The 17,184-nt window shown below is 29.2% G+C and overlaps 2 protein-coding genes across 2 annotated transcripts; both read left to right on the top strand.

Annotated features, from left to right (window-relative positions):
* Positions 1-1,672: 1,672 nt before the first annotated feature.
* Positions 1,673-2,747, top strand: LOC116023500 (PHD finger protein ALFIN-LIKE 9-like). The gene is made up of 5 exons (XM_031264503.1): positions 1,673-1,760; positions 1,872-1,913; positions 2,178-2,406; positions 2,487-2,676; positions 2,730-2,747. Exons 1-5 carry the CDS (start codon positions 1,673-1,675, stop codon positions 2,745-2,747), a joined length of 567 nt encoding a protein of 188 aa, XP_031120363.1.
* Positions 2,748-9,114: 6,367 nt separating this feature from the next.
* Positions 9,115-11,604, top strand: LOC116023499 (PHD finger protein ALFIN-LIKE 4-like). Its single transcript, XM_031264502.1, has 7 exons — positions 9,115-9,202; positions 9,323-9,364; positions 9,614-9,842; positions 9,949-10,147; positions 10,281-10,439; positions 10,782-10,852; positions 11,460-11,604. The coding sequence occupies exons 1-7, from the start codon at positions 9,115-9,117 to the stop codon at positions 11,602-11,604; spliced, it is 933 nt and encodes a 310-aa protein (XP_031120362.1).
* The last annotated feature ends 5,580 nt before the right edge of the window (positions 11,605-17,184 follow it).

Here is a 17,184-nt window from a genome sequence, read left to right as displayed (position 1 = left end):
ATTTGATGACATGTAAAAATAAAATTAGAAAAAATGATGACATGTTATTTATATGGATGTTTTGGATGATTTCTACCCTATTTCATTAATGAAAAAAATAATTTATTGCAATGTAGGGTAGAAATCAAAATTGCTATATAAAGTTTTAACTACAGTGTATGTATAGCGGGGTATTCACTATTGTTTGGCAATGAGATTTCATGGAAATCGATATATGAAAATTAAATTATTTTTATAATAACTTAAGATATTGTATTGGGTAAATTTATTTTATTTTAAAAATAAATTAATATTTTTGGATTTTTGGATAATTGAATAACTTAAGATATTGTATTTTTGGATGATTTCTTGCAATGAAATAGAGCAGAAATCAAAGTTGCTATATAAAGTTTCAACTACAGTACAGTACACTGTGTATGTATAGCGGAGTATTCAGTGTCGTTCGACAATGAGATTACAAGAAAATCGATATATGAAAATTAAATTATTTTTTAAAAAATAATAAAATTTACCCAATACAATATCTTAAGTTATTATATTTAATTTTCATATATCGATTTTCATGAAATTTCATTGCTGAACAACTTTGAATACCCCACTATACATACACAATAGTGCAGTACACTGTAATTAAAACATTATATAACAACTTTGATTTCTACCCTATTTCATTGCAAGAATTCATTTTCTTCATTAATGAAATAGGGTAAAATCATCCAAAACATTCATATAAATAACATGTCATCATTTTTTATTATTTTATTTTTCCATGTCGACAAATTAGATGGGTTACTTGTTAGAAATAGGCTAAAAATGCTAGATGAAAAATAATTAGGAGTATAATGACTTAGATGGACCATATTTTAGTTCATGGTGATGAATGAACAATCAGTGTTAGTACATGAGTCTGTTTGACCCTTTTGCCTTTAAAAATCTATTCATCCCATCTAGATTTTTACTCTCTTTTAAGTTTTAATCAGGATGACCACCAGGTTGAACTCATCAAAGTCAATGAATCAAGATAGGCCAATGGTAGTTGAGCAAGTTAACTCAACACATAAATATTGCAGGGCATAACTATAGTACCCACTCGATTTTTCATAGTAAATTGTACCATGAACCAAGGTCTATCTTACGGTGTACACCCTGATCCAAAACGAAATTTAAATTATGCACATTCAATTAACATAGTATGTACATGTCACTAAACTGACGGTACATAATATGTTAATTGTATTATATAAAAAATTTATGAATTGAAAATACATAATTTATTAATTGAAGATATGTACTCTATAATATGTTAACAATATATACATAATTTGATTTTCGTGATCTACGGTATAACAATTGATTTTTAACCTTACCTCAGCTATGTAACCTATCACAACTCTCTCTTTCTTCTAAATAAAAAAACCAATGACATAGTTTTGATATGTTTTTTGTCCCAAAAGTAGTGGTCTAGATCGATAGACGAGGAGAATTAAAATTAAAATTTTGTGGTTAACAAACAACCCAACATATTTACAAAATTTCAAGAAAAAGCGTTTAAAAATTTTTCTATTTCCCTCCCAAAAAACTTCTCTTTTTTTAAACGATGTGTCTCTCGCATTTTTCTATATATAAACAGCCAAACAGATCAGAGCGCGAAAGCTAGCAGCGGTAGGGGGCAATGGAGCATTTCAATCCAAGAAGTGTGGAAGAGGTTTTCTTACAATTCAAGGGCCGAAGGGCTGCTTTACTCAGAGCTCTCACTACGGGTAATTAACCAATCAAACCATTTCGATCTTCATATCTTTCATTCTACTATTTAATTAACAAAGAAATGAATTGAATGGGGTTTCTCTTTATGCATGCCTGCGTTTTTGCAGATTTTGATGAAGTTTATAGGCTGTGTGACCCAGCACTATCAGGTTATAAACTTCTCTTTTCTTTTCTTGTGCAAGATTTATATATGTTCTTTTTTTCTTTGAACAATATAATAGTCCAAATTAAGTCTTGATGATTAAACTTTCATGCATGTTCTTGATTATATTACCCATCCAATCTTTAATTATTAGTAATTAGCTAGGCTCATCTTCTTGGATATATATTGTGAACTTGTAATCAAGATTCTCTTCCTTTATGGATAAAATAAGCTTGTAATCAAAATGTGTTTGTATGTAATTGTGGTGCAGATAAGCATAAGCTTAGCCTTTATGGATATCCGTGTGAACGATGGGAAGTGAATGGTGCAGAAGAAGTTATGCATGCTGTTCTTCCTGAACCCCTTAGGGGCATTAACTTTGCTCGAGATAGGATGGAAAAAAGGGAGTGGCTAGCTATGCTTGCACATCATAGTCACCTATGGCTACTTTCTGTTGCATTCAATTTTAGTTCAAGATTTGGCCATGACAAAGCTGATAGGCATGCATGTTATATTTTAATTTGTGTTATACTTATGAATGAATTAATTTTAATTTAACTGCTCTGATCTGCTGTCACAGGAGTAGGCTTTTCGCTATGATAAATCAACTCCCTACCATTTTAGAAGTTGTGTCAGGGAAAGCTAAGCAACCACCAAAACTGCTCAATGATGACAGCAAGTATTCAAAGGTATATACTAGAAGGAGTGTGGGTGCAGTGCCAACAAATACACGGGATGCGAAAAAAGCAGAGCCTTCCGTTTCTGCATCGGTAAGTTATAGGCACATTTCGAGATTTACCTTGATCTTCTCCTAACCTTCCAGGATAGGGGTGAAGGCTAGGGCTCGGCCTAAATAGGCCGGATTTAAACTTGTATTAGTGATGTTTTAATTTGAGTATATATATATGTTTGGTTTGGATTTCAGAGAAAGTGGCCAACGCCACCACCGCCAAGAGTATGTGGAGAATGCAATGAGGGGTATATAGTAGGAGATTTGTGGAAGATCTGTTTCGAATGCCAAACCTCTTTCCATTTGATGAAATGCCTCAAGTTCACCAAGGATCAGCATCGTGCCCCGCTATTTGTATGTACTTCATGTGCACTCAAAGTATTAGGCGAAACTGCCGCAGGGGCATCCACAAAAATGGGAAAATTTTGAAGTGTATACACAAAAATATATTTTAGTATATTGATAAAAATATATGTGGAAGTTGTAGTATAGTATGCCCAAAAAAGTATACAGTTTTTAAAAATCTAACTGCGTTAGTTTATCTTGGAAATTTTCTATTCAGAGAATATTGTCTGATTTTTGAAAGCACTTTCACATGGATGCTTTTGTTTATGAGATCGAAGTAGTTTGGTTTGATTAATTGCATGCTCAAGTTCCACTTGTATTTTCCTAATGTTATATTGTGCTTTGAAATGTACTTATCCCCTCCATTCTCTCAATCCCTATGAATAATCAAACGAAATGATGGTCCAGGTTGAAATGTAAAAGTTTAGGGGTGAATAGACTACTAAATTAGAAAGTGATTAATGGTGAAGTATGCAAACGTAAGTAAAGAGCTTAAACTTAAGAACATAGAATTTCTAGTGGCTTGAGGGTGGTGTAATACGCCTATTTCCTTCTTCTCCTATCATGGGTAGGATGGAAAAAATGGTACATAATCGGGTAGGATGGAAAAAAGGGTACATGATCGAGTATCATGGGTAGGATGGAAAAAAGTTGAATTGAAAAAAATAAAAAATAAAAAATTAAAGGGTACATGATTGCAACGAACAGAGGAGAAAGCGAGGTTTCACAGCTTCTGATAGCTGCCACTGCTGTCTTGGATCCCTACATAAGTGATAGATAGTTATATAAAGGAAGAGTAATAAGGGTTGTCCTGTGAAAACCTAAGTAAACTTGCACTGGTTTACTAATCAAAAGGATATGTTTGGCTTAATTGTCCACTGTATTTGTATGAATTGGAAATACCAATTGATAGGAGAAGAGTAGAGTAAAAAAATTACATCACTTTCAAAACACTACCTTTCTATACTTGCCATATCTTATATAAATTTACTAAAGTTTTATCCTATATATCTTGAAAATATTTATTTCCATGCAACTTTGTTTTTGTAAAATAAATTTCCTTAGACTATTTAGTTAAGTAGACAGCATAGGGCTCTTTGTACTTCATTTAGTTGAGAAAGTAGATATGAGCAGATACTACATCGTAATAGAGTCAAGGAGTCAACATATACCCTTATGGGAGTGTTGAAATCTAACTTAAATTTTAAGTCTAGATTTTTACTCTCTTTTAACGGGGATGATCACTAGGTTGGACTTATCAAAGTCAATGAATCAAGATGGGCCGATGGTAGTTGAGCCAAGTTAGCACAACACATAAATATTGCAGGGTATAACTATAATACCCAATCAATTTTTTTTATAGCAAACTAGTATTTTCGCCCGTGCGTTGCACGGAATAGATTTGTTATAGTATTTTAAGAATATTTGGATTGATATACAATTATATAAATTGTAACATCGAATATTATATAGCGCAATTAATGAAATAGAGCAAATAATTTTCCAACTATCCGTGTGATGACATCGAATATTATATAGCGCAATTTATTTTTTTATTATATATTTAGATATTAAAAATAAAGATGAAATTATAAAAAATTCTAATATTGAACTTATACATTTATTTGATTATAAGATTAGTGCAAAAGTATTACACAATTAATTGAATAATATATGACTTGTTTGTTTACAATTATCATAAAATATCGATATGTAATATGACTTATGTAATTATATTATTACTAAAATAAATATGAGAAAAATGGAAAATAATTTAATTATATTATATTATGTAATATGACCAATGTTTAGCTTAATTATCATAATAATTATTAGACAATTATTATTAGTCAATTACACTAATATATGTGCAATTATACATTTATACCTTAAGTATATTCATTTTCACCGTATCGCATTTAGTTTTTCTTCCTCCTCCATATTTGAATGAATTAATTGTAATTATTATAAAAAAATATAACAACCCATGTTTAATTAATTTTTTAAAGTTTAAATAACTTAAAGTTTTCAAAAGGAAAGTGTAATTATTGTTTTTAAAAGTTTTTAAATAATTTTCAATCAATTTTCATTTAATTAGTAATATCCTTTTACTTTTCCAGTTTGCCTAATTTCCGTTTCCTTTTCTATTAGGACCTTTTTATATTTTCAATCAATTAGTAAAATTAGTTTTTTTTTTTTCCATTTTATCTTTACTATTGTTTGGGCGAAATTTTTTACAAAGGATGATTTTATTTTTATTAATAGTAGTATAGATATAGAAGTATAGATAAGTATTCGAAATATTATTATTTGTGTAAATAATAATTAGTAAATTATTTTTTCTTATAAAATTACTCATAATTTTCAAGGAATTTTCTTATATATTTATTATTTCATAATTTGTTTCCATTATTCTTACAATTATAATGGTTTAATTATTCTCATAATTTGATAAATAAAATTTTGTTATCAATTAAATTTTATTAATTTTTTTACCAATTAATTAGTAATATTAGTTTGTGTGGGGAGTTGAAGGGGATGATTTTACTTTTATTAATAGTATTGATATGTGAATATAAAAATAATATATTACTAATTAATAGATATTAGTTCATTTCGATTTTACATTTTCTTACTAAATAAGCTTTATTAATTATTTGACTAATAAAATATTTAATTAATTGACTACAAAAGTTTGGGCGAGAAAATGAAATAGGAGGATTTTACTTTTATATATAGTATATATTCAATATTTTTAATTATATGTCCAAATGGTTGATACGATATTACAAAAATATAGAAAGTAAAGTAATTAAGATAACCAAATTATTATTATTATTATTATTATTATTATTATTATTATTATTATTATTATTATTATTATTGTTGTTATTATTATTAAAGGAAATGACGGGAATGATGTGTAGTAGTTTAGGCTATATAAGGTATGACTAAATAGAATAGAGATTTTATTCTATAATTATTCTATGTGTGACTATTAAATTATGTTTTATTTTTCATTTTTTCTTTTTATTGTTAATATTATTATTATTATTAATCATTAAATTATGGACCCTTTTTTTTTTTTATTTCCTTTTCTATTGTTTTCTCAATAAATTTTCATTTTCTATTGTCTGGACAGAAGTGGTTGGACGGGAAAGCACGAAATGGAAATTTTGTTAAGATTTTCCTTTTTATTAGTAACCTTATTATTATTAGTCCATTTCCTGGTAAGTTAATTTCGTTCTATTTTCTATTTTTCCTCGTAAGTTAATTTTGTTTCCTTTTTCATTTTTCATTTTTACTGCTAACATTATTATTAATATTAATCATTGAATTATGAATCATTTTTTATTTTCCTTTTCTATTGTTTGCTAAATATTTTTTTTAATTGTTTGGGCTGAAGTGTTTGGGTGTGTACTTCAATTTTCAAGGGAAAAGGATGCAAAAGTTCTCGTTTCGCCATTTCTAATTCCGGTAATTCCTCAAACTTCAATTCAATCGATGCATATGTTTATATTTTTTGTTTTTTTGTTGGTTTGTTTTTGTTTTTCTTTGAATAGTAAAAACAATAACTTGAATGCTAAGTCATTTCTCCACCATTTCATCGAAGTCCGAGTAACTGATTCAATGCTAGATCATCACGTATATACAAAAATAAATCACATAAAAATGACTTAAAAACAAAAAAGGACCCATCTTTAAACATATGCATACATGTTCCTGCACACTGAAGACGTGCTAATAAACATATGCATACATGTGGGAAACTTAGAAATTAGGAAGAAAACCGAGAAAGAATACAGACCAATGTAAATGTTAATGGCGACGACGATCAAGACCGGGAATGACGACAACCACCATTCTTGGAAAAACCTTAGAGAGAGGATCCAATTCTTGAATCTCTTGAGTAGTGCATAGGGGGAGGCAAACCCAAGTTTGATCCTATCATTTTATAGGCATGGCGTATGGATCCTTTTTATTTATTTATTTATTTGCAGGCAATTAGTAATTCTCATTCCCTTTTTCAATTTTCATTTTCTAGTATTAATGATTAATTTTTGTTTTCTTTATCATTTTCAATCAATTAGGGATCTTTTTTATTTATAGTCAATTAGTGATTTTCGTTTCCTTTTTCATTTTCTATCAATTAGGTGCCAATTAAGGCACAAATATGCATAGGAGTTATATCATTATTATTATTATTATTATTATTATTATTATTATTATTATATATAATATGATTGACATTCGTAATTTTTGTATATCAACCAGAATTCGTAATTCGTGTATTTTTTCGATAGCATATATATAGTATAATATTATTGAAAAAATATTTTTTACGATTTAATGAAAAAATTAATTTATAATTAATAGAGATTATTTTGTAATTTTCAATTCCAATAATATGTTATATTCTTGATTTAATTTTCAATTCCAATAATATATCATATTCTTGATTTAATTTTCTACTAATAAATGATGACTTTATGGATGTGATATTCGTGTGTGTGTGTGTGTGTGTATATATATATATATATATATATATATATATATTTTGAAGACAATTTCGTGTATATATAAATATTATCAATTTTATTGCACGTACATTACCGTGTATAAGTGACATTAATATGCTAGTATTTGTTATGATTTAATGAATAAATTAATTTAATAAAATAATATTATGTAAGCAAACAATTCGTGTTAGTAGGTTATTACCATTTGAGAATTGGTTGGAAATGATTTGAAAATAAAATATAATAAATATTTGATTTAATTTTACATGGGACTTGCCAATTACAATTATTAGATATTATTAGCATATATAATAAATATGGTTGACATTCATAATTTTTGTATCTCAGGCAAAATATGAGTACATTTAGATAAATATTACAAAAAATTGTAACAATCAAAACAACATTCATTAATATTATTCTATCATAATAATAACCATAATTACTAATAACCTATTATAACCAATTATAATTAATATTATTCTATATCATTAATATTATTCTATAATAATAATTAATATTATTAATATTTAATATTATTATTATTATTATTATTATTATTATTATAATTACCATATTACTAAAATACCCCTACATTTGGTCGGGAAAATTCTAGAGGAGGATAATGCTTTTATATATAGTATAGATTATGCTATGTACCAGGGTCTACCTTACCGTGTACACCCTGTTTCAAAACAAAATTTAAAGTATGCACATTCAATTAACATAGTATGTACACGTCACTAAATTGACGGTACATAATATGTTACTAACTCCGTCCCATTTTGATTGTCTGATTCGTTTAACGAGGATTGACCGAAATTATTTTTAATCCAATTTTTCATAATATTAAGTTTAACATTAATATATAAAATTTACATATTTAGAAACTACATTAAAAGTACTATTAAACACAAAAAATTAAATTTAAAAATAATAAAAAATTACTAAAGAAAATAAGTAATGAAGAAAGAGTTGGTTTGACTAATGAATACTGAATAGGACATGTAAAATGGGACAGAGGGAGTAATTGTATTATATACAAAATTTATGAATGGAAGATACATAATTCATTAATTGAAGATATATACTCCATAATATGTTAATAACATATACATCATTCGAATTTCCTGGTCCATGGTATAACAATTGATTTTTAACCTCACCTCAGCTCTATGTAACCTATCACAACTCTATCTCTTCTAAATCAATAAACAAATGTTTCGATATGTTTTTTTGTCCCCAAAGTAGTGGTCTCACACATAGAAGATCAATAGACCTATCGATGAAAATTGAACTTAAAATTTTGTGGTTACAAAACTAATAACCCAACAAACTTAGTTGGGGTTGCTCCAAATAAAAATATAAAGGTTGCATAATTTAAAAACTTGATAACAGTTTTCAAAAAGAAAAGAAAAAAAAAAAAAGAAAAAACTTGATACCATATTTACAAAATTTCAAGAAAAAACGTTTAAAAAATTTTCTATTTCCCTCCCAAAACACTTCTCTAATTCTCTTTTTAAAACTCTGTGTCTCTCTCGCATTTTATACGTTTCTATATATAAACACCCAAACAGATCAGAGCGGGAAAGCTAGCAGAGCGGTAGGGGGCAATGGCGCATTTCAATCCAAGAAGTGTGGAAGAGGTTTTCTTACAATTCAAGGGCCGAAGGGCTGCTTTACTTAGAGCTCTCACTACGGGTAATTAACGAATGAAACCATTTCGATCTTCATATCTTAATTTCTACTATTTAATTAACAAAGGAATGAATTGAATATAATGGGGTTTCTCTTTATGCATGCATGCCTGCGTTTTTGCAGATTTTGATGAAGTTTATAGGCTCTGTGACCCAGCACTATCAGGTTATAAACTTTTCTTTTCTTTTCTTGTGCAAGATTTATATATATATGTTCTTTGCAATAGTCCAAATCAAGTCTTGATGATTAAACTTTCATGCACGTTCTTGATTATATTGTGATATAATTAGGCTCATCTTCTTGGATATATATTGTGAATTTTTAATCAAGATTCTCTTCCTTATTCATCTTAATTAATTCCCTAATGCATGCATGGAAACAATTAAAATGTGTTTGTATGAAATTGTGGTGCAGATAAGCGTAAGCTTAGCCTTTATGGACATCTGGGTGAACGATGGGAAGTGAATGGTGCAGAAGAAGTTATGCATGCTGTTCTTCCTGAACCCCTTAGGGGCATTAACTTTGCTCGAGATAGGATGGAAAAAAGGGAGTGGTTAGCTATGCTTGCACATCATAGTGACCTATGGCTACTTTCTGTTGCATTCAATTTTAGTTCAAGATTTGGCCATGACAAAGCTGATAGGTATACATGCATGCATGTTTCATTTTAATTTGTGTTATACTGATCCAAAAAAGAATGAATTAATTTTAATTTTACTGCTCTGATTTGATCTGATCTGCTGTCACAGGAATCGGCTTTTTGGTATGATAAATGAACTCCCTACCATTTTAGAAGTTGTGTCATCAGGGAATGCTAAGGAACCACCAAAACTGCTCAATGATGACAGCAAGTATTCAAAGGTATATACTAGAAGGAGTGTGGGTGTAGTGCCAACAAATACTACACTGCTGGATGGGAAAAAAGCAAAGCCTTCCGTTTCTGCATCGGTAAGCTTGATCTTCTCATAATCTACAGAATAGGGCCCGGCCTGTTTAGGCCGGATTTAAACTTGTATTAGTGATGAAATCTTTTAATTTTGTTTTAATTTGAGTATGTATATATGTTTGGTTTGGATTTCAGAGAAAGTGGCCAACACCACCACCGCCAAGAGTATGTGGAGAATGCAATGAGGGGTATATAGTAGGAGATTTGTGGAAGAGATGTTTAGAATGCCAACGCTATTTCCATTTGATGAAATGCCTCAAGTTCACCAAGGATCAGCATCGTGCTCCGCTATTTGTATGTTCTTCATGTGCACTCAAAGCATTCAGCGAAACTGCCGAAAGGGATCCACAAAAATGAGAAAAATTTGAAGTGTATACACAAAAATATACTTTAGTATACTGATAAAAATATATGTGGAAGTTGTAGTATAGTATGCTCAAAAGAGTATACAGTTTTTAAAAATCAAACTGCGTTTTTCTTGGAAATTTTCTGTTCACAGAATATTGTCTGGTTTTTGAAAGCACTTTCACATGCATGCTTTTGTTTATGAATAGTAAACCAGTGCAAGTTTACTTAGGTTTTCACAGGACACCCCTTATTACTCTTCCTTTATATAACTATCTATCACTTATGTAGGGATCCAAGACAGCAGTGGCAGCTATCAGAAGCTGTAAAACCTCGCTTTCTCCTCTGTTCGTTGCAATCATGTACCCTTTAAGTTTTTTTTTTTTTTTTTTTTTTTTTTTTTCAATTCAATTTTTTTCCATCCTACCCATGATACTCGATCATGTACCCTTTTTTCCATCCTACCCGATCATGTACCCTTTTTTCCATCCTACCCATGATAGGAGAAGAAGGAAATAGGCGTATTACACCACCCTCAAGCCACTAGAAATTCTATGTTCTTAAGTTTAAGCTCTTTGCTTACGTTTGCATACTTCACCATTAATCACTTTCTAATTTAGTAGTCTATTCACCCCTAAACTTTTACATTTCAACCTGGACCATCATTTCGTTTGATTATTCATAGGGATTGAGAGAATGGAGGGGATAAGTACATTTCAAAGCACAATATAACATTAGGAAAATACAAGTGAAGCTTCTCAACCAGATAGATGTAACTTTCAAGCTTGGAACCAACTCTGGAGGCTAAAAATTTCCCCAAAGATCTAAAATTTTTGTGGCGATGTGCCTATAATATCCTTCCTATCAGAACAGCTCTTGTAAGGAGAAGGGTTGAAATCCCTATCGACTGTCCACTGTGTTGTCAAGAACCAGAGTCAAGGTTTCACTTATTTCTTCAATGTGGTGCAGTGAAACCTTTATGGAGTTCTATGAATCAGTGGCTTCAATTCCTCAGGATATGGACACAGATTTTGAAACTTGGCTCTCCCAAATTTGCAACACTGGTGACGAAGGCCATGTCAAAAGCATTATGGCACTATTGTGGTCCATTTAGAAAGGAATATGCAAGCATAAATTCTCTTCTCAACAACAGAAGTACATGCACTCTTAAATCTACAATAATACATCGTGCCCAAAAATCCAAAGCAAATTAAAGTACTATGAGGGTTGTCAACTTTGAGAGCATCATAATTCATAATCATCCCATATGACATTATATGTTACTAGAGATTGTCTACCACAAAAAAAAAACCTGAACATATCTTAGATAAACATTATTTTGCAATTAGATTCATTTTGTTATTGAATTTAAATGTAATGGCTATATTTTACATATTAATGAATTATATATAAACTTTTTATCATTTGTTAAATTATTTTTTAAAACTTATTAGGAATTAATTCACAAATAAAAATTATAAAAATTCAAATAATATTTTAAGGATTACTACTATACTTATGATACATTAGTTTGTATTTTTAAGTATTATTACTTACAATTGTAACAAGTTTTCTAAAATCAACATGAGAAAATACAAAATATTTCAAATGTTAAGTTTGAATAAATATTTATTATTATTAAAAAATTATTCCTCTGTCCCATTTTACCTGTCCTATTTACTATTCATTGGTCAAACAAACTTTTTCTTCTTTGTTTATTTTCTTTAATAATTTTTTTTTTATTTTTAAATTTAATTTTTTGTGTTTAATAGTACTTTTAATGTAATTTCTAAATATATAAATTCTAAATATTAATGCTAAACTTAATATTATGAAAAATTGGATTAAAAATTACTTCAATCAAGGCTCGTTAAACAAACCAGACAACCATTTTGGGACGGAGGTGGTATGTTTTTAAAGTTTCAAAGTATCACCCTAAGTATACACTTGTTGATCAGTAATCATACCATTATATAAGTGTGCTTTAGCCAAACGGGAAAAGGACGTAAAACTAATCTACTGAATAATTAGAATAATCCCATTTGCTAATATTAAGGAATCATTACAAGAATTAAGATTTTTTTTACAAATCTTTTATAACATTCGACAATTTCTTCATAAAGTATTATGTTTTGTTTTTATAACAAAAATTATTAATTAACATTAACACGGTTATTCATAATAATTGCGATGGCATTTTTTTGGTTTTTTTTTGTTATTAATTTTTTATTCTAAAAGGTTGAATCTTTAACGCCAAGGGTCTCCCATGCTCCGGCCTGACAGAGTAACGGGAAAAGATGTAAATCATGGTAACTCAGCTGAACATAAAGACTAGATCTTTGTTTATTTCGCATAAGTGAGGTCCCCTCACTTTGATAGGTTGCTTCTACACTGTTGCTAGTGAGACACGATCCATGATTTTTCTTCTTAAATTCTATCCCTATGACTAAAAGAGCTATCGATACGGAACTTTTTTTTTTTTTTTGTTATTAATGCAATGATAATCGGGAGAATGATAATTTAGTACATGATAATAATACAACAAAAATGAAGTATTGCATGCTAAAGTTCGAAGGTGACATATACCAACAACAAAAGCAGACAAAAAGGCGGTCCAGAGAGGATTTATCCAGAGACCAGAAAAGGAGGTGAACGATAGCGATATATTTTAATGGAAAAATTTAGTATAATTAAATAATTTATCTTTATTTATGGGTCATGATCACTTTTCATTCCTAAGATATAACTGACGTTGTAAATTTCATTCTTTTTATTACAAAACATTAGGAACAAAATTTGCAATGTCAGTTATATTTTAGGGACAAAAAGTGAGCACGACATGTTAAAAGATGAATAAAATTTTTCATACCAATTATAACTTAGGGACGAGAAGTCAATATGACTAACCAGTAAGGGCGAATTTTACAATTTTCTTATAACTTAGAGATGAAAGTGTAATTTTTTATATTTTAATTGAACATATTAAAAAGAAGAAATTCAAATGAGTTAATGACCGATTTGGTCCCTTGACTATAGCAAAATTACCGATTTGGTCATCGACTATCATCCTTACCTAATTAAGTCATAAACTTTGAAAATATTATCCAATTTCGTCCTCCACTATCATCCTACAGCTCAAATTGATCGTCATCCTACGGCTCAAATTGACGGGAGGACGAAATTGGGTAAAATTTTCAAAGTTGAAGACTTAATTTGATAAGAATGATAGTCGAGGACTTAATCAGTAATTTCGCTATAGTCAAGGGATCAAATCGATCATTAACTCCATTCAAAGTAAGTGTATGTTTATTCAGAGAAAATTATCATTTTAATTAATGCAAACATTTTTTATGGGGAACTAATCAAATAAAAATGAACTACTTCCTCCATCTTATATTATGTGTTAGGTTCAATTAATGATGTTTGACTAAAGTTATTTATAATTTAATCTTTTTGTAATATATAATTTAGTGTTAGTATATAAAATTTATGCATTATTTAAAAATTACATCAAAAGTACTATTAAATACAAAAATAAAGTTGAATTTAAAATTATTATAAAAACAATAAAGAAAATAAACAAACTAAAAATAATTGATCGATTTGTCCCATGAATAGTAATGCAAGTAAAATGAGAGAGAGAGATTTTATTATTTACTAGTACTAGTATTATACAATATAACCTTTAATTTAAGGAAAAAGTGTAAAATTGCCACATAAGTCTAGTGAATAATTGAATTTGTGTCCTTTAATTAACTGAAAAAACTTCAATAATTCAGCTCATCCTAATATTACTTATTTAGTAGGTTACTCCTGATGTGGTGTTAATCAGACTAACACCTGACATTCTACGTTTAGGTAAATAATGAGTGTGTGAGAATTTAGGGGCACATTTACTGAAGAACATGTTTTTAAGAGAAAACTAAAAATCAACCTTAACCATTCATTTGGAAAAATATAACGAAACATAGGCAATTTGAGGAAAAAGAAAAGCATGCATGATGGTATTTTATAACTTAGCATTCATATCTTAACATATTATTTATAATATATTTTAATATATTTTCTTATATAATTACAAATAATATAAAAGTTACAAGGAATGGTCAACTTATATTATTTTAACATTAAATTAAACTCCATTTTCCATAGATAATTAAGCAAGTTGGCATTTTTGTATTCATTGAACAATGCAAAATAGAAGTGCATGCCGCCCCGCAGTAGATGTTTATTAAGTGAAGCAATTCATTTATTGACTCCAAACTCCAGTACTACGAGAATTGTGATTTGTAATTGCGAAACGGTGGGATTGTGCAATACTCATATTTTATCAATTTTAGGATTCTTATTCCATCTTTATATATTATTGTAAATTTTAACTTTACCAATCCTGCTCGATCTAGTTAAGATTAACTCTTGTATTCCAATAAATACGTTATTTCCTTACTTTGTAAATTAAACGCAATTGATCAATAATATAAACTGGTTTAGAAATTCGTGTTCTCATCATGCAAATCCCAAAAGGATGCAATCATTTCTCATGCATCCCCAACTATCTCTTCAGCTCTGTGAAGGACACAACAGAAAGTAATATTGCTTGAGTGCTCCACTATGTTACTATAGTTCAATTTGTTCTAAGAGATTAATGCTACAACGCTCCTAGCACCTCAGAAGGTAGCAAATCGATTTTAAAAAAGTATATGTGTTACACATGACTTGATTGTTTTCTTTTGTTTTTTCTTCAGTTGGGTTTATTTTTCTAAAATTTAAATCCCGTATATATAATAAATTTGATTTATCGGTATTCAACCCCTACATAAAAAGACTATTTCTTATTCACGAACAAATTATGATGATGAACATATACATGTGTTTGGCTATTTAGCGTTCCTGAACATGTTCACGAACAAATTATGATGATGAACATGTTTACTAACTTAACTATTAAAAAGGAAGAGAGTGGAATTATGATGAACCTATTATTTTAACATTGAACTCCATTTTCCATAGATACTTAAGCAAGTTGCCATTTTGTATTCATTGAACAATGCAAAGTAGAAGTGCATGCAGTAGTAGCTGTTTACTAAGTGAAGCAATTCATCATTTATTGACTCCAAACTCCAGGTACAAGAGAATTGTGATTTCTAATTGCGAAACGGTGGGTTAATTTGTGCAAAACCCAAAAGGATATATACAATCATTTCTCATCCAATCCCTAACTGCCTCTTCAGCTCTGTGAAGGGCACAGCCATTATATTCAACACCATAAATCCAACCTTCCATTCAATACAATGGGTAAAATATACTAGCTTAATTGGCCAGGCATGCAATAATTAACCTTTAATAAGCTTAATTAATGGAAAACATAGGGCCAAGCTAAGTTTCAACTCTTGTCTCAGCTCAAATCTCTCTCATTACATATAGGGTTTCGGTCACACTTGTGTGAGACCGTCTTACGGATCCTTATTCGTGAGACAGGTTGGATCGGGTCAAAGCACCATGCAAATGCCATACTTATATGTACAAATCTCACACTTATATGCTCAAATATAACACTAATCAAAAATACAATTTTTGTTACTTATAAGAGAAAAAGTAATACATTTTTCATAATAAGTAATGTTGACAAGTACCTCTTACTTATAAGGGCAAATATAATACTTTTTGAGGAAAAATGTAATACTTTTAAATTAAAATGTAAAAGTATTGTATTTCCTTTAAAAGTATTACATTTACCCTAATAAATAACAAAAATTTTATTCCTGATTAGTATTACATTTGAGCATATAAGTATGACATTTGTGCATATAAGTGTTACATTTGCATCTTGACCCGACCTGACCCGACATGTCTCATGGTGAGACGGTCTCACACAAGTTTTTGCCATAGGGTTTTGCTTTAAGCTCATTATAATTAATTTTTTTTTTTTGAAAATAACTCATTATAATTAATAGTTCTGCATAATATTAATTAATAAATTAAGTCAAGTTAAAAGTTCATTCTTAACTCAATCTTTAATTTAATTAATACCTTCACTTAATTTGTCGTTGCCTTTAATGGTTGTACATACCCAACTTTGTCTCATCTCCATGAAATCTAAGAGATAAAAGCTAAATTAATTGCTATCTCCCAATATGTTTCACTCATTTCCACTTCTTTAATTTATATACATTATAGGGGCAAGTTCTATTGAGAACAAGCCTCCCAATAAAAAAATATATGGATTAATCTCATCCATCCATTTAGGATGACCAATGACCAAAAATTAAAGGTAAAACGTAATAGCATTTTTATAATTGTTATGGTGTATTTGGAATCATTTGATAGTGCATTCATGAATAATTGATAGTGCGTACATACTAAGTGTGTATACTTTTAGGTATCTGCAATGTACTATCAAACGTTTCCAATATGTCTTAATAATTAACTTTAAAATTCATGGAATTTAACTATATATAAACATATGGGTGGGAGTACACAGGCAAGAGCTACTATAGTGGTGATAGTTGAACTTATTACCCGCTGTTTTTGACCTCTTAATTGCCATTTCAGATGAAATGTTTTAGACTAATCTTGTATCTAAATCAATACCCTAACCACTTGTATATTTAAATTTTATAGGTAGATGAAAAAAGGGGAAGTTCCAGTTTAGTATTTTGCTACCGTAAATTGAAAAGTACTTAGGATTTGAACC

This window comes from Ipomoea triloba, chromosome 6 (genome assembly GCF_003576645.1).
Source record: "Ipomoea triloba cultivar NCNSP0323 chromosome 6, ASM357664v1".
Lineage (NCBI taxonomy): Eukaryota > Viridiplantae > Streptophyta > Magnoliopsida > Solanales > Convolvulaceae > Ipomoea > Ipomoea triloba.
The sequence above is the reverse complement of the archived record's forward strand: the minus strand, read 5'-3'. Positions and strand labels throughout refer to the sequence as shown.

Coding starts and splice junctions, on each gene's coding strand:
- LOC116023500 (XM_031264503.1), top strand. CDS start 1,673: ATGGAGCATTTCAATCCAAGAAGTGTGGAAGAGGTTTTCTTACAATTC. Junction 1,761..1,871: donor ACTCAGAGCTCTCACTACGG/GTAATTAACCAA, acceptor GCGTTTTTGCAG/ATTTTGATGAAGTTTATAGG. Junction 2,407..2,486: donor GGCCATGACAAAGCTGATAG/GCATGCATGTTA, acceptor CTGCTGTCACAG/GAGTAGGCTTTTCGCTATGA.
- LOC116023499 (XM_031264502.1), top strand. CDS start 9,115: ATGGCGCATTTCAATCCAAGAAGTGTGGAAGAGGTTTTCTTACAATTC. Junction 9,365..9,613: donor CTGTGACCCAGCACTATCAG/GTTATAAACTTT, acceptor ATTGTGGTGCAG/ATAAGCGTAAGCTTAGCCTT. Junction 10,440..10,781: donor AGCATCGTGCTCCGCTATTT/GTATGTTCTTCA, acceptor TCACTTATGTAG/GGATCCAAGACAGCAGTGGC.